General features: G+C 35.7%; 1 protein-coding gene across 3 annotated transcripts in view; it reads left to right on the top strand.

Moving 5' to 3' along the window:
* The window catches only part of TRAK2 (trafficking kinesin protein 2), a 65,679-nt gene that overhangs the window by 16,061 nt on the left and 26,648 nt on the right, over positions 1 to 22,970 (top strand). For 2 of the 3 annotated variants that reach the window (XM_082467010.1, XM_082467012.1), the window contains exons 2-3: positions 8,446 to 8,736; positions 14,893 to 15,087. In XM_082467010.1, coding sequence (XP_082323136.1) covers positions 8,646 to 8,736; positions 14,893 to 15,087 — 286 coding nt within the window. In that variant the 5' untranslated portion in view covers positions 8,446 to 8,645. Of the gene's footprint in view, positions 1 to 8,445; positions 8,737 to 8,783; positions 14,362 to 14,892; positions 15,088 to 22,970 lie in introns of those variants that run through there. The other variant, XM_082467011.1, reaches the window with a different exon arrangement.

Genomic DNA, 22,970 nt, shown 5'->3' with positions numbered 1-22,970 from the left:
TTTTTTTTGAATGAACATATGACTTTATTTATAATGAAAAACAAAGGTGCACACATGCATATGTGTGTTGTGTTTGTGTGTTTTAAAGAAAAAGAGAGAAACCGAATGGAAATTTCAGTGTCACTTGTGGCTGATTTTCATCAGATGATAAATAAGTTTGTTTAAGGAATGTAACTTATTTTGTACCACTTTTAAACTCTTGTCATCTTTGAACTTTAAACATTTTTCCCTTCAAAACTTTTACCAGATAACCAAACACCTGAAGATGTCAACATTAAGGCTTAATCTCACTTGTATTTTTTTTTTAACTATTTCTTTAGTTGAAATCTAATTACACTGCTTTAGAGCAGCTAGGTAGTAATATAAAAGCAACATGGCCTTTTAAGAAATTGTCAGGAACTGTGCCCCACATAGTTTACATTGCAGAGATTGCTAGTTCTGCATACATTGTCTCCAGAAAATGTTTTCATGTCCAGGCACATGTTCAGACATTAAGGATTGAAGAGTTGCAATACTAATAATACGATAAGTAGTCTGTCAAAAGAACAGTCGGATTTCATAGATTTTTAAAAATTTTCCCTTTTGCTCCAAATTCCCCTACTCTCCTCCCCGCAAGGCAAGCATTTTAATGTATTTATAATACAGAAAAAATTTAATTTATGTAAATTGCATTGTGGTGTCTCTCTCTTTTGCTTCCTGCTTTATTCACTCAGCACTGTACTTCTAGTGCTGTGTTGTTCCATGTTATGTATCCACATTTTACCTATTACTCTCGAGAGAGTAGGCCCTCAGCTTACTACCACAAATAGCAATGCAGGAAACAATCTCACACCTGTCTCTTTATGGGCTGATGTGAGAATTTCTTTGAGATAGATATACCTGGGAGCAGAATTGCTGGATCAAAGGGTACGTGTGTACTTAATTTGACAACATAGTTTCCATGGTTCTTTTGAACGGCTGCACTAGTCTGCATTCCCATCATGGGCTTTTTATTTGGGTAAATTTTTGTAAGAGTTTCTCTACGGCCCGTAGTTAGTGACAAGAAAGGATTACCTTAGGTGAGAATAATTGTTAGAACTCCTGAATTATTGTTAGGTGGCGATCCCAGATGAGCTATAGAGCCATGCTTTTTATAAAAGCATGTTCTTTTTGAGAGCTAGAGATGTTGACAATGTGGAAGCGTAGGAACTGATCTGAATTCTGTATCTTCTAAGTCTGCGTCCCATGACCAGGTACCATGAAATGGTGTTGTTTGTATTTTATAATGCTACATCCTTATCTATTTAACTTTTAAATTATATTAAGCACATAAGTAATGCTCACTGTTTACAAAATACTATTATATATGCTTTATAAGTATTAACTCACTTAAGCCACATAAAATAGGTACTATTATTGTTCCCATTTTATAAATGAGGAAACTGAGGCACAGAGAGATTGTTTGAATATTACCAATTGGTGAATGTAGATAACTAATGAAAAGTCTGTGAAAATAAATGGGTTATGTAGTATATGTTATTTCATAGTCCATTACAAATACAAAGGTGCTATTTAACTTTTCTGACTTTAACTTTTGAATACCAATATGTGTAACTCATTGAAATGCCAAATGGGAAAAGGAAGCATATTTACTAACATGTTTAATATTATACTTTCAAGAATTTGAAAATAAAATCCACAGATAGTGATAACCTTTATTAGGTGCCATAGTTGTTACTCTGGTACACTGGGTGTGTAAATTTTCCAGATGGGTAAAACTTAATTATTTAAACACCATAAAATATTATCTTTTAACATTTTCTTTTAAATCCTGCTTTCCTAACTTCTTAAAGAGTAGGTATGAAAGCATGACTTAACGTTTTCCTCGTGATTGGGGTCATATTTTAATAATTGTCATTGTACTTTGATGAGGATGTAGATGTAAAATATGAAACAGAAGGCTTCTAGTAATGACTAGAACTGGCTTTCGTGAAAAAGTGCCTAATATTCTTCTTCTTTTGGATTATTTGCCTAATTTTAGAAAAGGTAAAGTAAAGAATATACAATCACAGTTGTATAATGTGGCTGCTGTAAAATTAATCATCAACTCACAGATGGTTCCTTGCCTAGAAAACCATCTTCGGTGTTGCCGTGGTAGTTTTAGCTCCTAGTGATTTGAAGACCCTGATGAATCAGATACTTATTAGCAGTCACCCATTCTTTTGCTATTTACTGTTTGTTGAGGAAGTATAGAGAAACAGTATCCCTTTCCACTGCAGTAGTTCAGACTGGATTACTGGAATATAAATTCATTATCTTTGCAAACAAGACAGCAGACTAATTTTTTCTTCAAACCTTCTTTAATATTTGGCTTGAAACCAAATGCCAAGCACAAGCAACATCTAAAATTATGTCTCCAGGGCTTCCCTGGTGGAGCAGTGGTTAAGAATCTGCCTGCCAATGCAGGGGACACGAGTTCGAGCCCTGGTCCGGGAAGATCCCACATGCCACGGAGCAACTAAGCCCGTGCGTCACAACTACTGAGCCTGTGCTCTAGAGCCCGACTGCCACAACTACTGAGCCCACGTGCTGCAACTACTGAAGCCCGCGCGCCTAGAGCCCGTGCTCCGCAACATGAGAAACCACCGCGATGAGAAGCCCGCGCACCGCAACAAAGAGTAGCCCCTGCTCGCTGCAACTAGAGAAAGCCCGCACGCAGCAACAAAGACCCAATGCAGCCAAAAATAAATAAATAAATAAATTTTTTAAAAAAAATAATAAAATAAAATTACGTCTTGGGACTTCCCTAGTGGTTTAGTGGCTAAGACTCTGTACTCCCAATGCAGGGAGCCTGGTTTCAATCCTTGGTCGGAAAGTTAGATCCCACACGCCGCAACTAAGAGTTCACATGCCGCAACTAAAGATCCTGCATGCCGCAATGAAGATCCCAAGTGCCTCAACTAAGAGACCTGGTGTAGCCAAATAAATAAATAAATAAATAAATAAATATTGATAAATAAATAAATAAAATTACGTCTCTAAGTGAATAGGATAGAAAGCCCTGTCCTTGCATGGTAGATTTACTTTCTTATAAATTGTTTGCAACACAAAATTGTCTGCTTAAAACTTGTAACTTATGAAAGCTTCTGGATAGGGGCAAAGTATGCTACAGAGTAAGGGGTTCAGCTCTGCTGATCACCAATAGATGGTCATTTTCAACTCAGACATTATTGTTATTTATAGCATGTTTTTTATACATGTATAGTTTTGAGGTATCTTATAGATATTAATATAAATATTATAAATATTGCAAACCCCATTTTGTCACTTTTTTTTTAAATTAATTTATTTATTTTTGATTTTTTTGGCTGTGTTGGGTCTTCATTGCTGTGCCCGGGCTTTCTCTAGTTGCAGCGAGCGGGGGCTACTCTTTGTTGCGGTGCGTGGGCTTCTCATTGCAGTGGCTTCTCTTGTTGTGGAGCACAGGCTCTAGGCGCGCGGGCGTCAGTAGTTGTGGCTTGCAGGCTCTAGAGCGCTAGTTGTGGCTCGCAGGCTCTAGAGCACAGGCTCAGTAGTTGTGGCTCACAGGCTTAGTTGCTCTGCAGCATGTGGGATCTTCCCAGAGCAGGGCTCAAACCCATGTCCCCTGCATTGGCAGGCGGATTCTCAACCACTGTGCCACCAGGGAAGCCCCCATTTTGTCTCTGAAAGCAGTACTAGTGATAGATGAACACTAAAATAGAAATAGTGTAAAAAATTGAAAGTGAGGAAATTATACATATTAAATATATGACTGGACAATAAGAATGATTACGAAGGGCAGTCCCAGGATGTGTGAAAAAAGATGTGCCTGTGCAGTTGAGAGGCAGCCAAAGGTGAAGAAATACGCATGCCTGAAATAGTTTCAACAGAGGATCATTGCGAAAATGGGATGCCTATTTAGTCAAAGGTTTGAAATTCAGGTTAAAGTTGGAGTTCAAGAACTTAAAGGCTGAGCGTGGTGAGTGAAAGTGGTGCTATGGAAACTTATCAAAAGCCACAGACGCACCATGGGTTCAAGGCCTTTTCTAATCTGCAGGTGAAACTCTGGTGTGGATTCCTTAGCTGCCAGAGGTTGCCTCCCTTCTGTTGGTGGAGATTGTGGCAGGGAGGGGTTGCCTGCCTCAGTAAATGTTCATTGTAAACAAAACAGGACACTTATTTTTTTTAATGCCAAAAATATACCAGCTCGGAGGAAATGCAGATGCCATAAACCTAAATTTCACTCATGGTTTTGGACTTTTAGACTAATGGATTTCTTTTAGACTAACGGCTTTAACAGCCTTTTGGAATTCGTCCTTCTTGTAAGTAGAGCTGCCTCCATGTATTTTATATTCTGAAAACCCTACTGGTCATTAAATTGAATGATACAAAAAAAGAGGGATCAAATATTTGCTAGGACCAAATAGCCCCTCAGGGTGAACTTTACAGTTGCTGGTAGAGTGGCTGTGCCGGATGTAGTGTACTGTGGCTCACCCACGAAGCTGGCCTTGGTGTTGGTATGTGGACTCTGCCTCTGTAAGATCTGCTGCTCACTATCCAGGTTGGATTTCGGGGGTGACACCCCCCTGCCACCCTTTTTTTCAGCTTTTAGCACTGAAGCCATTGTATAGTCTTTTTTTTTGTGGTTCAATATTTGATTTTTAAATTATTGTGTTTTTTTTGTAAATTTTATCTTTGATGTAGGCAGATACGTTAAAAATTAGTGAGTCTCTGTCTTTGTTGAAAATCTATTATTTAATATAGGAAACATGGTCCATTTATTTTATGTTTTAAATTATACACTTTATCTTTTGTCTGGATGAAGGTTGACACTGTCTACAAGAGCTGCTGCTGGAGTTGGTGATGGGCACTGTTCCCACTTCTGCATTCAGATCAGCAGCCAACATGTATTTTAAATTAATCCCAAAAGTAGTATTTGTACAATAAAAGTTTTAAATATATTTTTCCAATTTAAATGTTTGTCACATCATTATATTTACTATAATTCTAGGCTCTGCACTCTTGTCAAAGTGAAGTGTCCCTGAATTGTGTTAGCCTTTTCTATAAGTCTGTTTTGGCCAGAGTATCCCGTTTTAAGGAAGTAGCAAGATTTTTTTAAGGCACAGGGCCTATATTTAGGCCCTCACTGTTGACCATTTTAGTTTCCATGGCTAGGCTAAACTATCTAAGTCATCAGCATGTTGTATTCTGCCAGCAATGTTTATATCAATGACATGTTTTGTTTGTTCTTTTTAAGTCTCATTCTTATTAAAATAAGTCACTTAGCTGGTTTGCTTTATTTTTTCCTAAATGTGCAAGAATTACAAAGGCTGGCTTCTTGTTAAATAACGCATGCTTGGTTGACTGTTTTATTAAAAAAAGCCGTGAAGTTGTTCCTAAAAAGAGTGAATAAAGATCCAGCATAGCAAGTAGATGATACTCAAGGAGTTACTAAGAATAAGTGTGTACAAACTAGGAAACGCACTGAATATGTGTTGCTTGTGCTTGCCAAAGTTTAGTTTGTACTACATTTAGAACTCTGACTCTGCAAGCTTTCAGTTTGTTCATGAATCACAGAGGTAGAAAGAAAATGATTAAGGGCACTAAACTAACATCACTCATCAGAAGGCAGGAAGTAAATGTGACTTCTTAGGTTGCGAGCAGATTGTATTAGCAGTCAACAGTAGGGTTTACAGTGTGCCCAACTTTGTGTAAGGTACAATAATAATGATAATGATAAAATTGTACTATTTGGTGGTGGTAGAAATAATAATAACTAATATTTACATAGCATTTACTGTATTCTAAGGTATTGTTCTAAGAGCTTCACATGTATTAACTCATGTAATTTCCCCAGTGACCATCTGAGGTAGGTGCTACTGTTATCCTCTCGTAACTCACTTAATCCCCATAGTAACCCCATAAAGTAGACCATGTTATTAAGCCCATTTTACAAATGAAGAAACAAGGGTAAGTAACTTATTCAAGGTCATGCAACTAGTAGTCGAGCTGGAGTTCAGAATCCATGTTCTTAACCACTCTGGAAGGCTCAATAATGACCTCCTCCCAACCTCACTGGGTGGGGGTGGGCAAATCTTTACTGGTTTGATCCCATTTTCGTTCCATTGCCCTTTCAGTGGTTAATTTGGGAATGGCAGTTTGGACAATAAGATAGCACATGGGGAAGAATTTAATTGCACACAGTAGACTGATCTTGGATGTGAAAATGAATTTTTGACAACTGGAATTAAAATCAAAGTACCTAAACAAATACTTTTGAGCTTTACTTCATGTTGTACTGGCTAGTACAGATTGCTATATTGACAAACATGTTTCAAGAAAATAATTGTTTATATAAAATAGAATTTTAAAAATTTATTAAAATTTTCTGAATTCAAATAGAGGAAATTTTTTATGTCAACATAAAATTATAAACTTTTCTGGGAAGGAATGTTGTTTATTATGTGTTTTTCCGTATACATTTTTTTTTCATTTATGAAGTATAAAAACAGCAACCCTGTGCCAATAACCACAGAAGTTTTTGAAATTTTACTTGTCCACGGAAATCCATGAAAGCCTGGATGTTGCAAATCTTGGTGAATACTCACTAAACTCCATTCTTACCATCTTGCTTCCTGATCACTTACAGCCTGGCTTTGGGCCTAATCTCTTGATTGAACTGGTTTCTAGAAGGTTACTGTTGATTTTATGGTCTCTGTATACCACCTTTTTTAAACCAAAGATCTTTTTTGACTTTTCTGTAATGTTTAATTCTGTTGCCCATTCTGTCTCTGAAATTCTCTTCCCTAGTAGTTGCTGACAGTGTCTCTGTGCTACCTCAGTGACCATTTTCAGTCTCCTTTAGTGCTTTTATTTTGGTCCTTTCTATTTCTTGGTGGTGACTCTTGTAAAAAAAAAAACACATCATGTTTATAATGCCTGTAAATAGTAGGCATGAGAATGAATTAGCCATAAATAGAAGCTGCATGTTGCTAAGTAGACACTATTTAGTAGAGACTGTCTTTTGGTATTAAGCTAGGTTTGTAATTAATATTGAACAGTTTTTTTGATTGCAACAATTGGGTTTTTTAAAGTACACACATATATTTAATGCATTATATTCCTTTGCATATACCATTATTAAACTATATCTTTATGGATCTCTTGATTCCAGTTGTGTACGTATGCTTTAAAAAAAGAAAATACTGTATGGGCATCCTTATGCCTACATCTTGGTATATTCTGTATCTCCATCATATAAATTCCTAATGGTAGAATTGTTAAATTATGGTGTATATGCATTGAAAACTTTGGTAGGCATTGCCAAATAGTCTTTCTAAAAGCTTGTATCAATTTGCACTTTTATCAACAGTATAAGTACCACTTTCTCCATATCCCTCCAACAATGAATATAATAAAACTTAATGTTTGCTGATCTAATGGATAAAAAATATTTTCTTTACATTTTTATTTATTTTAATTATAAGTGAGGTGGAGCATCTTTTATATCAGTAGTTTTCAACTGGGGGCAACTTTGCCCCCCCAGGGGACATTTGATACTGTCTGGAAACATTTGGGGGCTGTTAAAACTGGGAGAGGGTCTGGGAAGAGGGTTCTACTGGCATGCTGCTAAACATCTTACAATGCACACAACAAAGTATTATTTTCCAGCCCCAAATATCAGTAGTGCCAGGGTTGAGAAACCCTGTTTTATATTAAAAACCCTGTTTTATATTATTCCATTTCATCGTCTTTGTTGGTTTATAGCTGTAATTTCTGAGTTATTTTATTGTTTGCTTTAGAGTTTATAGTATACATTTTTAATTTATCACAGTTCACCTTTGAGTGATATTTTACTATTTCATGTATGGTATAAACACCTTGCTATAGTATATTTCTATTTTTCTCCTCCTGGCCTTTGTGTTATTGTTTTAATATGTTTTACTTCTGCATATATTATAGACCCCACAATATATTATTATTATTTTACTTTAAACAGTAGATTATCTTTAAATTTTTTAAACAGCTTTAATGAATTATAATTTACATTAGATTGCACATATTTCAAATATACAATTTGATAAGTTTTGACATATGTATATACTTGTGAAACCATCATCACAATCAAAATAATGAACATATTTATCATCCCCCAAACTTTCCTCCTGCCCCTTGGTCATCCCTCCCCAACCCCAGGCAACCACTGATCTGCTTTCTGTCACTATAGATAAGTTAACATTTTCTAGAATTTTATATAAATGGAATCATAAACTATGTGCTTTTTTTGTCTGACCCTTTCATCCAGTATATTATTTCGAGATTTATCCATGTGGTGTGTGTATCATTAGGAAAACATTCTTAATGACAGACATTCTGGGTAATTGGACTGCTGTTATTAATGAGCATGCTGAATTCTAAAGTCACTTGATGTGTTCTTTGTTTTAGGTCATGACCATCCAAGGAGTGATAATCACATGAGAGCACTCATTGCTCCAGATGTCATTTGACCATCAAAAAAAAAAATCTGTTTAAAAAAAAATATCCATTTGACCAGAACCTTTCTTTATTGAATGGCTTGATGGATTTCCTTTACTCTGATTCAAACCAAAGCTGTCCTGCTCAACCAAAACAAGAAAGGATCTTGCATGAGTCAATCCCAGAATGCCACTTCTACATCACTGATGGGTGAAGAAAACCTCATGAATATCAATCACAGAGACTCAGAGAGCATCACTGGTGAGTCCAGTTTAATAAATGAAGTGCTGTTGCTTACAGGATAAAATGCATATAAGACCCACCATGATGGAACTCAGCCTCTCTTTCCAGCCTGGTCTCCTCAGAGACCACTGAATTAACCTCTCCATCCCCAGGTCTCCTATCGCATTATCAAAATCTGCCTTGGGTGCTGTTCCTTGTCTACATCTGACTCCCTGTACCGTGTGAGCCCTGGTCAGTAGGAACTGCGTCATACTCATCTCCCTTATCTTGTCTTTCTATTCCTATCTTCCTGTCTCTGCAAGGACAGAGTTGCTTATGGTTCTGTGCCCTGCAGTCACCTAACAACAGTATCTGGCACATAAGAGGCTCTCAGGACATATAGGGCATGCAAAAACAGGTACAGCCCCGTAAGTCCTTATCTGCAAGACTAAATTTTAAAAACTCTGTACACCCAAAGTTTTTTCTAAACTTTGGTTCTAAAACTCACTGGTCCACAAAACCTGACCTGTCCAGTTAGTTCTAGACATCTCACTTAGTTGGAATACTTGTTTGCTGAAATTGTATTAATGTGTTTAAATATGGGATACTGCTACAAAACCAGTTGGAGGTGTTATATAACATACAGTAAATGCACAGTACTATTTTTCTAAAACTCCATAAAATCCTGCAACCCATCTAAACCTAAAGTTTTTCCCATTTTTTGTTCAGCTTTATTGAGATACCTGCATTAAGATACTATAAAATGCACCCATTTTAAGTGTACAGTTTGGTTCAGTATGGCCTGTGGGCCATAGTTTGCTGACGTCTGCACAACAACATCAACACTTGATAATGTCAGTGTTTTTGATTTTAACCATTCTAGTAGGTGTGTACTGGTACCTCTGTGTGGTTTCACTGTCTTTTTCCCTGATGACTAATGATGTTCAGTGTCTTTTCATGTGCTTATTGGCTATTTCTAGATATTTTGAGTTGTCTATTTAAATCATTTGCCCATTTTTATATTTGTCTTACTACTGAATTGTAGTAAATATTCTTTATATATTCTGTGTAAATCCTTTGTTAGGTAAAGGGGTGCAAATATTTTCTCCCAGACCATGGCTCGCCTTTTCATCTTCTTAATGGTGTCTTTTGAAGAGCAAAAGTTTAAAATTTTGGTGGAGCCCAGTTTATCAGTTTTTGCTTTTATAGTTCATATTTTTTGTGTCATTTCTAAGAAATCTTTGCATACGTCAAGATCACAAAGACATTCTCCTTTGTTTTCTTTGAAGAGTTTTATAGTTTTTGCTTTTACATTTAGGTCAACAGTCCATTTTATAATTAATTTTGAATGTATAATGAAGTTAGGGTCCAGATTTTTTTTTCCCAGTTTAATGTTTAATTGTTCCTGCACCATTTGTTGAAAATATTATCTTTTACACTATTGAATTACCTTGGTAATTTCATTGAAAAATCATTTGATTATGTATGTGTGGATCTATTCCTGGACTCTCCATTCTGTTTCTTTAATCCCTAAGTCTATCTTTACATAAATACCACAATGTTTTGATTACTGTAACTCTGTAGTAAATCTTGAAATCAGGTAGTATAATTTCTCCAAGTTTGCTCTTCTTTTTAAAAAATTATTTTGGCCATTCTAGACCTTTCACATTTCTATATAAATTTTAAAACCAGCTTGTCAATTTCTGCCAACAAAGATTAATGGAATTTTGAATGGAATTATATAGACTTTGTAGAGAATTGACATCTTAAGACTTTTGAGTCTTCTAATCCGTGAACATGATATATCTCTCCATTTATTTAGGTCTTCTTTAATTTCTCTTAATAGTATTTGTAGTTTTTATTACACAGGTCTTCCACATATTTTATTAAATTTAATCCTAAATTTTTAATTTTTTTCTGCTACTATAAATGACATTGTTCATTTAATTTTATTTTCCAGCTGTTTATTACTAGTATGGAGAAATGAAATTGATTCTTTATATATTGACTTTGTATTCTGCAACTTTGCTTAACTTAGTTTTATTAACTTTCTTGTAGATTCCTTAGCATTCGCTACATAAACCATAATGTCTGCAAATGGAGACAGTTTTACATATTCCTTTTCAATCTAGATGTGTTTTATTTCTTTTTCTTGCCCTTTGAATGGGACAGGATTTCAGTATATTTTTGAATAAAAGTGGTGGGAGCAAACATCCTTGCCAAAGTTCCAATATTAGGAGAGAAGTTGTGGTCTTTCACCAGAAGTTTTTTGAGAATGTCCTTTTTCAAATTGAGAAAGAGTCCTTCTCTTCCTAGTTGGATGAGAGGTTTTTGTCATGAATGGGTACTGAATTTTGTCAAATACCTATTTTCCATTACTGAGACGGTTTTTCTTTTTTAGTCCATTAGTGTGGTGAATTCTATTGATTTATATTTTAATTTTAAACCAGCTTTGCATTCCTGGGGAAAACTCTACTTGGTCATGATGTATTATCCTTCTTATATATTGTGGATTTGATTTACTAATGTTTTGTGTGTGTGTGTGTGTGTGTGTGTTTCCCATTCATTGGTTTGTACTCCTTTTTTTTGCAATGTCTTTGCTTGATTTTGGTATTAGGGCAATGCTGGCCTCATAAAATGAGTTGTGAAGTATTCCCTTCTCTATATTTGAAAGAGTTTTTGTAGAATTGGTATGATAACATTTTCCATCCTTTTGCTTTTAACTTATCTGAATATTTAAAGGACATCTATAGATAGTTTAAAGTCGGATCTTTTTTTCTTTTTTTTATCTAGTCTGACAATCTCTACTTTCTAATTGGTATGTTTAGACCATTTACATTTAACATAATTATCAGTTTAGTTGAGTCTACTGAACTCCTACTTGTTTTCTCTTTGTTCCATTTAAAAGTTCTTTCTTCCTTTTTTCCCCTCATTCCTTTCCTCTTTTGAGTTGTTCGTTTGCTGGTTTGTTTTTTAGGATTCCATTTTAATTCCACTATTGACCTAAGTAGCTATACCTCTCTTTTTTCTCAGTGGTTGCTCTGAGTTTGCAATATGCATTTTTAAATTTATCACAGTCTATCTTCAGAAAACGTTATACTATTTCATAAAGTGACACACAGTATTCTTCCATTTCCCCCGCCTTTGTATTATTCTTGCCATGCCTTTTACATTTACATATGTTATATACATAATTAATTGTTATTATTTTTGCTTTGAACAATTATAAGTTAAATACATTATGAGAATAAAAGGCTTATATATTTCCACACAGATTTACCATTTCTGTCACTTTTTATTTCTTTTTATAGATTGAACTTTCCATCTTATATCCTTTTTGCCTGAAGAACTTCAACATTTCTTGGAATATAGGTCAGCTGGCAATGACTAGTCAAAGTTTTTTGCTTGTCTGAAAAGTCTTTATTTCACCATTTTTAAAAGGTGTTTTCACTGGTGCAGAATTCTAAGTTGACTTTTTTATGCACTTTAATGACATTCCATTGTCATCTACCTTGCACTGCTTCTGATGAGATCATTTTTGTCTTTGTTCCCTCAAATGTAATGTGTCTTTTTCTCTCTCTGCTTTTAAGATTTTCTCTTTGGGTTTCTTTGTGTTTATCCTGCTTAGAGTCACTGGACTTCATTGAAATATGGATTTATAGTTTTAATTAAATTTGGAAGATTTTGACTGTTATTTCTTCAAATATCCTTGCTGCTCCCTCTTCTCTCCTCTTCTGTGACTCCAGTTGCATGTGTGTTAGACTGATTGTTATTGTGCAAGTCACTGACGCTCTGGTTTTTTTCCTAATCTTTTCTCATTTTAGTTTCCATTGCTATACCTTCAAGTCTACTGTTCTTTTCTTCTGGATAGTGTCTAATATGTTAATGTTATCCAGTGAATTTTTAAATTTAGATATTGTACTGTAGTTCTATTTGAATTTTATAAATATAAGAATACTTTCTGTTTCTCTTTTCATCAAATTCATGTTTTCCTTTTAAATCTTTGAGCATATTAATAATGGCTATTTCAAAATTGCTGTTTACTAATTTTATCATCTTTGTCTTTACTGGGCTTGTTTCTATTGATTTATTTTCCAACTGGTAATGGGTTACAAATTGCTAATTCTTCGAATATCTAGTAATTTTTTATCAAATGCTGAATATTTTCAATGTTATGTTGTTTGATGTTTGAATTTTCTTGTCTTATTTGAAAAACTGTTATATTTTGGCAGGTCCTCAAGTTACTTGCTGATAATATCAGTTCTTTTGAGGCTTGTTTTTAATCTTTGCTATCTAAGTCTCTATATCACAAGACCATACTCTAGCATGTTTTATTCTAGCATGAATTTAACCCTACTACCAGTAGGCATGACACTTCTAGGATCTTTTGATTGTCCTAACTGTTCATGAGGTTTTTCTACTCTGGCTAGATGAAACTCAGGCCTTTCTTCGCTTTGTGTAGGAGAGTAACTTAATAAAGATATGAAGATGTAGAGGAAAATATGAGTGTAATGAGGGCAGACCACTTTTGAGGCCATATTCAAGAGAAACAAGAGGAGGCCTTGAACCTAAATGGAGGCAATGTAGCTAGAAAGAAGTGAGCATAAGGAAGGGACATTTGTAGGATAAAAATATTAAGACTGAACAATCAGGAAAGCAATAAATAGTACATTATCAAAAATATGGACGCAAATAAGATTTGCTCCGAAGGATGTTATTTGAATCTACTAAACCTTGATTGTGTACTCACTTTTAAACTTATTTTTTGGAAGTAGAGAATTGGTAATCTTGAATTTTCACAGAATTTTATTATTGCTTATTAAAAGAAAATTTCTAGGGAATAGTAGTTTTTTTAATGGATGTTACTTTTTTCTTCATTTTCCTTATACCCTTGAATGCCTAAGAGTCTGTTTTTAGCTCTGCATGTATTTATAGTCAACTTCTCTTCCTGCAGATTTATAATGACAATCTGTATGTGATATATTTGTGGCAGGAAAAATTTGAATAGTCGCATAGAATTCATAGTAATATTATTTGGATGTATTTTCAGAGCTCTTATTTAAGAGATCTGCTAAGGGTTGAGAGGAGCTTCTTTAGATCCATATTTAAGGTTTTAAATGTACCTCATCTCTGTGATTTATACCTCATCTTTGTGGTTATGAAGCCACTGCTTGTCCTTCTGGGTGAATAGGATTGTCTGATATTGTCAGTCTCCTTGTACTTGATTTGATTAATGTCAGCCTCCTCACTGTTAAGATCAAGTAGTTGAAATTTACTCTTTTAAGGTATGTTTTCTTAAAATGAACTTTGTTGTTCTTTGCCAGAGTTAGAACATGTTTCTTTATGCCACCCCCAAAGGAAATACCAGATCTCTTTAAAAATGAGAGGGTTGGTATGACATCCTGTATTTTCTCTATTTTAAGCTGTAGTATTTTAAGCATATTAAAAGAGATAAGTTTTTTGTTTTTGTTTTTTTGTAAACTGCTAAATTTGGGAGGTGTTAAATGATGGGCAGCATTTGGAACAAGAAGCCAGGAGCAAACACATGAAGGTGGAGAAGCCCAAGCGTGTTCAGAGAAGTATAAGCGGGGGGAGTTAGAGGTGTGCAAGTGAGCGAGTAGTGATGTGAAAGGTATTCAAGACTTTAAATGTATCACATCTTCAGTAAGTGTTAATTTTTTTTTATATCTAGCTTCTGTGAGAATGTAGTAAAATGTAATTTTTCCAGATTTTGAAGAATCCTCCCACGGAGTTCAATTCTGTTATTAAAGAACACGTCATTTTATTCCTTTTGAACTCCTTTTCTTCTGGTTGTTTTGTGTTGCCTTTTTCCCCCAAAGCATATAAGTTATTTGAGATCAGATCTCTTGTAAGCAGCACTAAATATATTGATAAGGAAGAGATAAGAAATTTTAAACTTTAAAAACATAGGTGTATTCCCTAAACAATATATTTTTAGATAGGATGCAATTAAAATTCATGGTAGTATTTTTCCTGTAGAAGTTCTCGTATTAAAGAAACCTAGAGAAAGACCAACTGTAGTACCAGGATACAGTAATAAAAATCATCGAGACATGGTATTGGCTAATGTTTCTTTGGTTATCCTACTTTGGCAAAACTAATTTCACCGATTTTTCTCTGTAGCCTAGAAAATTGAAATATATTGGATTCATTTGCATGGACTCTCCTCTTTAGATGTGTGCTCCAATGAAGATCTCCCTGAAGTCGAGCTGGTGAGCCTGCTAGAAGAACAGCTACCCCAGTATAAGCTAAGAGTGGACTCTCTCTTTCTATATGAAAATCAAGACTGGACTCAGTCCACACGCCAGCAGCAACATGGATCTGATGCCCTCTCTCCAGTCCTTGCTGAAGAGACTTTCCGTTATATGAGTGAGTATTTTAGAGTTTGTCCATTGAACTAAGGATCATGAATATCTTGGTGTTGACTTTTAAAACATTTGACATCCCTAGCCATTGTTCAGTTTGTACCTACTTTAACTTGAACCGATTTAACAACATGAAGAGATGATTCAAATTGTGTTACGTCTGAATGCAGAAAGTTTCTCATTCTTAAGACTCTGGGTGTCCAGGGTTGCAAGCATACTCAGAGGTTTCCATTTCCCTCATCTTTTACTTGATACTTTCCTCTAACTGTGTAGAAAAGGGAACTTAAAAAAAAAAAAATTAGTGAAAGTATTTAAAATTTAATATGCCTTTATATTTCACAGCATTTATTATCCTAATACTTTAATATCTTGAGCCATCAGCTTTTTGACTCTTATCTACTCTACTAAACTGACGTAGTCACGGGAACTTGTCAAGTCATTAAGAAACAGAGTTCTTGGGTACATAAGTCGCTTTAATAATGCCAAGGAGAAATACATGCACACTATATAGTAATCTTCATCATTTACTTAAGGATTCAGAGAATATTTCAGTGAGAAAGTAAGCCAAATTTGTCCTGAAAATAGGTCTGTTTTACACCACACTCTTTAAAAATGACAAAAGTAAATAGGACACATTTTAAACTTTCAAGTATGGAGACATTTTTTGCTTTTGACCTTATTCCAAAAATCTGCATTCAGGCTGAGCTTACTTTTTCAAAATTCATTCACTATAAAGATGTACGCATAGTAGCTGTTAGAATATATAATAATTCTATAAGTTCAATATTGATATATTTATAAAATTATTTTCATTTGAATTAGATATGAGATTGCATTAGGTCCTAGATATTTTCCCAGTGAGTGCTTCAGTGTTTTTAAAGATTCTAGCTGGAGAGTGATTGTTGTGAAATTCTCATTTTCATAGTAATCATTAACTTTTAATGGTACTTTCCTATAACCAGATTACTTACTGCTCAGAAAAAGAATTGTAAACATTGTTTAAACTTGAATTAGGAACTCAAATAAAACTGTATTTCTGTCCTCAACAATTCTTTTAAGTAGCTGAATATTAAATTAAGGCCCTTAAGGTTTTCTTTTTTTTTTAACATCTTTATTGGAGTATAATTGCTTTACAATGGTGTGTCAGTTTCTGCTTTATAACAAAGTGAATCAGTTATACATATACATATGTTCCCATATCTCTTCCCTCTTGCATCTCCCTCCCTCCCGCCCTCCCTATCCCACACCTCTAGGAGGTCACAAAGCACAGAGCTAATCTCCCTGTGCTATGCGGTTGCTTCCCACTAGCTATCTGTTTTCCGTTTGGTAGTGTATATATGTCCATGCCACTCTCTCACCCTGTCACAACTTACCCTTCCCCCTCCCCATATCCTCAAGTCCATTCTCTAGTAGGTCTGTGTCTTTATTCCCATCTTGCCACTAGGTTCTTCATGGCTTTTTTTTTTTTTCCTTAGATTCCATATATATATGTTAGCAAATTGTATTTGTTTTTCTCTTTCTGACTTACTTCACTCTGCATGACAGACTCTAACTCCATCCACCTCACTACAAATAACTCAATTTCATTTCTTTTTATGGCTGAGTAATATTCCATTGTATATATGTGCCACATCTTCTTTATCCATTCATCCGATGATGGACACTTAGGTTGCTTCCATGTCCTGGCTATTGTAAATAGAGCTGCAATGAACATTTTGGTACATGACTCTTTTTGAATTACGGTTTTCTCAGGGTATATGCCCAGTAGTGGGATTGCTGGGTCGTATGGTAGTTCTATTTTTAGTTTTTTAAGGAACCTCCATACTGTTCTCCATAGTGGCTGTATCAATGTACATTCCCACCAACAGTGCAAGAGAGTTCCCTTTTCTCCACACCCTCTCCAGCATTTATTGTTTCTAGATTTTTTGAAGATGGCCATTCTGACCGGTGTGAGATGATATCTCATTGTAGTTTTGATTTGCATTTCTCTAATGATTAATGATGTTGAGCATTCTTTCATGTGTCTGTTGGCAATCTGTATATCTTCTTTGGAGAAATGTCTATTTAGGTCTTCTGCCCATTTTTGGATTGGGTTGTTTGTTTTTTTGTTATTGAGCTGCATGAGCTGCTTGTAAATCTTGGAGATTAATCCTTTGTCAGTTGCTTCATTTGCAAATATTTTCTCCCATTCTGAGGGTTGTCTTTTGGTCTTGTTTTTGGTTTCCTTTGCTGTGCAAAAGCTTTTAACCTTAAGGTTTTCTTAACTTTCTAGTTTGAGAAGTTACTTGCTTGAGATTTTCTAGAAAATGCTTTTTAAAAGGAACACTTTTTTATTTCCATTTCCCTTTGTTCCCTGAGTTTTTAGATTTGTGAGAAAATTTCAAACTGAAATTTCATCGGGATAAATTTAGTTTGTCATTATTTTGATAAAGCGACACAGAAAGTGCCCCTTAGTTTACATGTTCTTTGTCCTATATGCCGCTGGAGGGGACAGTGAGGGAGACTAGCTAGAAAGATGTCTTAGATCATGATTTAATGGAGTTACTTTAAAGATGAATTTTAAATAAAAAGACTGGAAAATAAAAGGTAAACAGATTCTAAAATACTTGGTTTATAGGACTTTACATAAACAAACCGTAGGGTTCAAGGGAGCAATTTAAAACTTGAGATTAATAGGATGTTACAAGATCCATACTTCCAGGATCTGGAAAACTGTCCTATTCCTTTCATCTAATGGTACTATTTTCACTTCAACAATTTGAAAATTAAACTATATATGATACACCTAATATCATGAAGCAAAGAAGCAAGGATCATCATTCGTTCACTGATACTTTATCTCTGTACTGTACTTTAATTTCACCATTATTTTAAAAGTATCAATTCTTTGGGTTAACAGTTCACTCAAATATAAATAAACTTCATTATGAATTTCTATCTTATGAATGTAAAAGATAAGTGATTTACTTTGTTTAGCAAATTGACCAAGATTTTAAAATCACGGGGACTTCTCTAGTAGCACAGTGGTTAAGACTCCTCCTGCCAATGCAGGGGACAAGGGTTCGATCCCTGGTCCAGGAAGATCCCACATGCCACGGAGCGACTAAGCCCGTGCACCACAACTACTGAGCCCTTGTGCTGCAACTACTGAAGCCTGTGCACCTAAAGACCGTGCTCTGCAACAAGAGAAGCCACCGCAAAGAGAAGCCTGTGCACCGCAACGAGGAGTAGCCCCCGCTCACCACAACTAGAGAAAGCCTGCACACAGCAACAAAGATCCAACGCAGCCAAAACTAAATAAAAATTAAAAAAAAAAAAAAAAAAGAACTTTAAAAAGCATGATACAAACCATTCTCTTTCCCTTTCCCACAGTTTTCTATCCCCTTGAGATGTCAAGATTTGTGGTTTAGAATAGTTACTACAGACCCTGGCAAGCCATCCTAGGGTTCAGCTCCCTGGTGCTGTTTCAGCCCCTTCTTATCCTGACTTACCTCACATGCCAGTAGATACTCATGCTCATTAAAATGAATTATAACAGCTAATAAAAAGAGGTGGCACAGGCAGAGGCACTTTCTCTCTTATATAACACAAAGAAATTGAAAGAGCCATGAGAAGAAAATAAAGAAATTTGGAAGGAAACATGGGCAAGGTTTTGGGATGGGAACCTATCTCACATGAATAAAAGGACACTGGTTGTTCTTTGAAGCCCCTACCAAACCAGAAAGAGATTGCTCTCAAGTGTTTTATTTTAAAAGTAAACAATGGGTGGGTCCAAAAAAGTAATTCCCTGCTAGTCCCTGCCTTACACACACAAAGTTTAAGATACTCAAAGAATGTTTTGCGTGCAGGGTTTTCTTAATTTTATTAAGAGAGAGCCCCACAGTGACATGGGGCAAGCAGTGCGATCAGATCACACTGTGACAGAAAGTACCATTTGTTCGTGTGAAGGCTAAAAATAGAAACCCGATCTGCCTTTCAGGGTATTTTTTATTTGGGAGTAAGGGATCACCTGTACCACTTCCTAATGCATAAGAAAAAGGGGGGTGGTTATATAAGCTGTAATTAAGGCATCAGTATCACTTGGTACTTGTTAAAAACACAGATCCTTGTGCTACCATCCCAGATCTACTGATTCAGAAACTCTGGGGGTGGGGCCCGTCTGTTTTAACAAGTCCTCCTGATGGTACTGGTGCACACTCAGATTTGAGAACCACTGATCTAAAGCTTTGTCACCAAAGCCATATGGCCATTTCACAGTGACATTAATTGGAGAATTTAAGGAATTAGGGAGGGTGTAGAATTTTGCAGAGAAATAGATTGTAGAAATTATTACTTCTGGTTGGTAGTTATACTTTTCCCCAACTCTGCCCTTGAAAATCATTAACCTGTACTGGCAAGAAAGGAAATACAACAGATAATGTTCAGGAAGCATTAACCATAAGTCAGGTTGTAGAGGTTAGCGGATTTATAATTCCTCGCAACCAGTTCCACAGAAGAATTAAGCCATATGCCCTAAGACATCTATTATAGAATGAATTACCTTATCACCTCTACATTATGTACTAGGTAGGTTTTATTTATCGGAGAATTGAGAACATTGTCACTCAAAGCATTATCTATGGGGCTTAATTGTCCCCTGGAACCCTGTTGAGAAACGCTGTCCTAGACGGTATATATGACCAGCCTCCTTTTTGTTCTGCCTCAGTTCTTTTGAAGGCAGTTTTTTGTATTGGAGAAATGTTCTCTGTATTATAGTAGCAAGAACCGCTTCTTTGGGGTTAAAACCTCAAGACCTGTCTGTAGTTATTAGGAGCTATTCTAGCTTTTACTCTGCCATGTGAACTGTGTGTTTCATTTTTGGTTTTTGTTGTTTTGCTTTTGTTTTTTGGTGTGGGAGGTTTGGAGAGTGATGAAAGATTAGAAGTCTTTTAAAAATTAGGTAATTGTGGTAAAAACTCTAGACCTTGAAAAAGGACATATGAAAGAACTATTCAAGAACCATCTCATATAAATAACAGGGATATCAAAATGGATTAACATTGGCATTTTCCATCCTGAAAATGATTGGGGGATGGTTGATGTGAAATTATGCAGATATAACATAGAGTAAGAATTAGTGAAGTGCTTATATATATCTCCCCATGTTTTTTCAGGAATATTAGATTCTCCAAATATTAAACAAAAATGTTGAACATTAACTAACAACCTTCAGAAACCAAAAATATTCTGTACAAATGTTTATTTTCTCCCTGATATATAATTTGTTCTTAGAGAGTTAGAAAGTTCATGTCTGGAAACAAGCAAGGAGCATTGGTAATTTCTGTACCATTTAACATATTTTATTTTAACCTCTGAGAACTGAAGGGAAAATAGGATTTGATAGAATTACAATAAAGTCAGCCTGCTTGGCCCTGAATTCTTGGTTACAGAATTACAGTGAAGAAATAGTCTATCGCTTTGGAAGCATTTAATCACAATGCCTAAATACCAAGAGAATACTTAAGAGCTTTGCCCTGAGTACTTTTGGAATCATCCCAAGCAGCCTATCTTTATCAGGAATATTGTGTTAAAGAAGAGAAGACAGAACTGATTAGGCTGCTGAGAGGAATCCTTTGTGTTCCTCTATGCTTTGTGTTCCTCTATCAATTGAGCAACTCGGTGCAGTTGAGGTGGCCCAGCCTTTGGGGCTTGGTGGTCTATAGACTGTTTCACTTAAAACATAAGAATTGGAGAATTCGGGTTGCATTATCTAACTTCTTTGCCGTAATAAATATTTAAGGATTTGAAAATTCATTTTTCCTTTTTGAAACCTCTTAACAAGAGCTGCTACTTTTTGATTGCAAAGATAACATTTGTTCTTCATGGAAAATTAGCAAAAAACTGAACAGAAAACAACAGATCAACCATAACCCCTACTCAGAGATAACCACTATTAACATTTTGATTTATAGCCTTTCAGCCTCTCTTGTGTATAGACATGTATAGATATACCAATATGTTACAAACAAAAATGGTACCTATGTTGTTTTATAACTTGTGTTCACAGATAAATAGTCTAATATTTCAAAAGATAAAAGCCTTTTGATCTTGGTGGGACTGTGGTAGAAACAGCAACATGGTGCAAAGAGCCCATTCCCATCACTGAGAATGAGCAGACCCAAGTTTTTTCTTATGACCTTGTGAGACAGGAGTTATCACCTCATTATTATTATCTTGGCTTTGCCACTAATAGTTTGCTTTGCCGTCTTGGACATGTCACATAATTCCTCTTAGTCAAGGTTCCTCATATAAGAAAATGAGATCATTAAACTAGGTAACTTCTTAAGGTTCAGCTTTAAATTGTCAGACTATGACAGATGGTAAGCATTTATGGGAAATATATTTTAGTTTCTCCTCACTAAAACATCTCTTTCATCATGTGTGACTGGTACCTCACAGCGTTTTATTACATCCTTAATTTACTGGTTTGACTTCAGATTAAATTTGCCACTTCATCTTCAAGTCTTTCTTGTCAGTTGTATAATATAAGCCATGTCATTTACTTTTTATTTTTTATTTTTTTTATTTTTTTAAGTATTTATTTATGGCTGTGTTGGGTCTTCGTTTCTGCGCGAGGGCTTCCTCCAGTTGCGGCAAGTGGGGGCCACTCCTCATCGCGGTGCGCGGGCCTCTCACTGTCGCGGCCTCTCTTGTTGCGGAGCACAGGCTCCAGACGCGCAGGCTCAGTAATTGTGGCTCATGGGCCCAGCCGCGCCGCGGCATGTGGGATCTTCCCAGACCAGGGCTCGAACCCGTGTCCCATGCATTGGCAGGCAGACTCTCAACCACTGCGCCACCAGGGAAGCCCTCATTTACTTTTTAAATTAGTTGTATAAAAACTTTTTAACTGAGTCTCCAGGGTTGCTGGTTCTTGCTTTGAGTGTTAACCCTGGATCGGTAGTTTTCATCCCTAGCTTCACATCAGAACATCTGGCATATTTTACATACTACCTGTGCCCTGGACTGCCTCCAAATGCATTAAATTAGAATCTGGAGTTGAGACCCACTGCCCTGCATTACATTTGTTTTTGCAACAATTGGCTAGTTTTCTGTAGTTTAGAGTGTAGATATATAGACTTGATTTTTTTCCCGTGTATTATTGAGACGAGCAGTAGAAGAGACCACACACTGTTAGTATCTGCCTTAATTTTTAATCCTTTGTTCCTGCTATGCTACCAAGTTAAATTGTGAAGATTCCTGGCCCAAAAGCCTATTTCCCTTATCCCTGAGTTAAATTATAGTTTAATTTATACTTATAAATAAAAATCCTCTACTTGTAAATAAAAATTCTTTTGGAGTAAAAATGTTTCTCTCTAGTGTGTTTGTTTTTGTTGTTGTTGTTTTTAGTTTTCTTATTTTCAATTTAAAACTTTTTCAGCTATCTCCTAACACTATCAGCCCAGCACTTTGTTTTACTTTTAGCTAGAAGTGAGACTATCATTAATAATTAAGCTCTGGGTAATTCCTAGTTTCATATTTTTAATTTTTATTTTTTTATATTTATTTATTTTTTATTTTTATTTTTTTTTTTGGTTGCGCCGGGTCTTAGTTGCAGCAGGCAGGCTCCTTAGTTGTGGCTCACGGGCTCCTTAGTTGCAGCTTGCTGGCTCCTTAGTTGCAGCACATGTGCTCCTTAGTTGTGTCACATGTGCTCCTTAGTTGTGGCCAGCGGGCTCCTTAGTTGCTCATGCACATGGGATCTAGTTCCCTGACCAGGGATCGAACCTGCGTCCCCTGCATTGGAAGGCAGATTCTTAACCACTGCGCCACCAGCCAAGTCCCAATTCCCAGTTTCATTTTAAGCAGTGGTGCTAAGAAGAAAAATTAAAAGCTCAGATTAAAGTAAAA

This window comes from Balaenoptera physalus, assembly GCF_965194825.1.
Source record: "Balaenoptera physalus genome assembly, chromosome: 6".
NCBI lineage: Eukaryota > Metazoa > Chordata > Mammalia > Artiodactyla > Balaenopteridae > Balaenoptera > Balaenoptera physalus.
The sequence above is the reverse complement of the archived record's forward strand: the minus strand, read 5'-3'. Positions and strand labels throughout refer to the sequence as shown.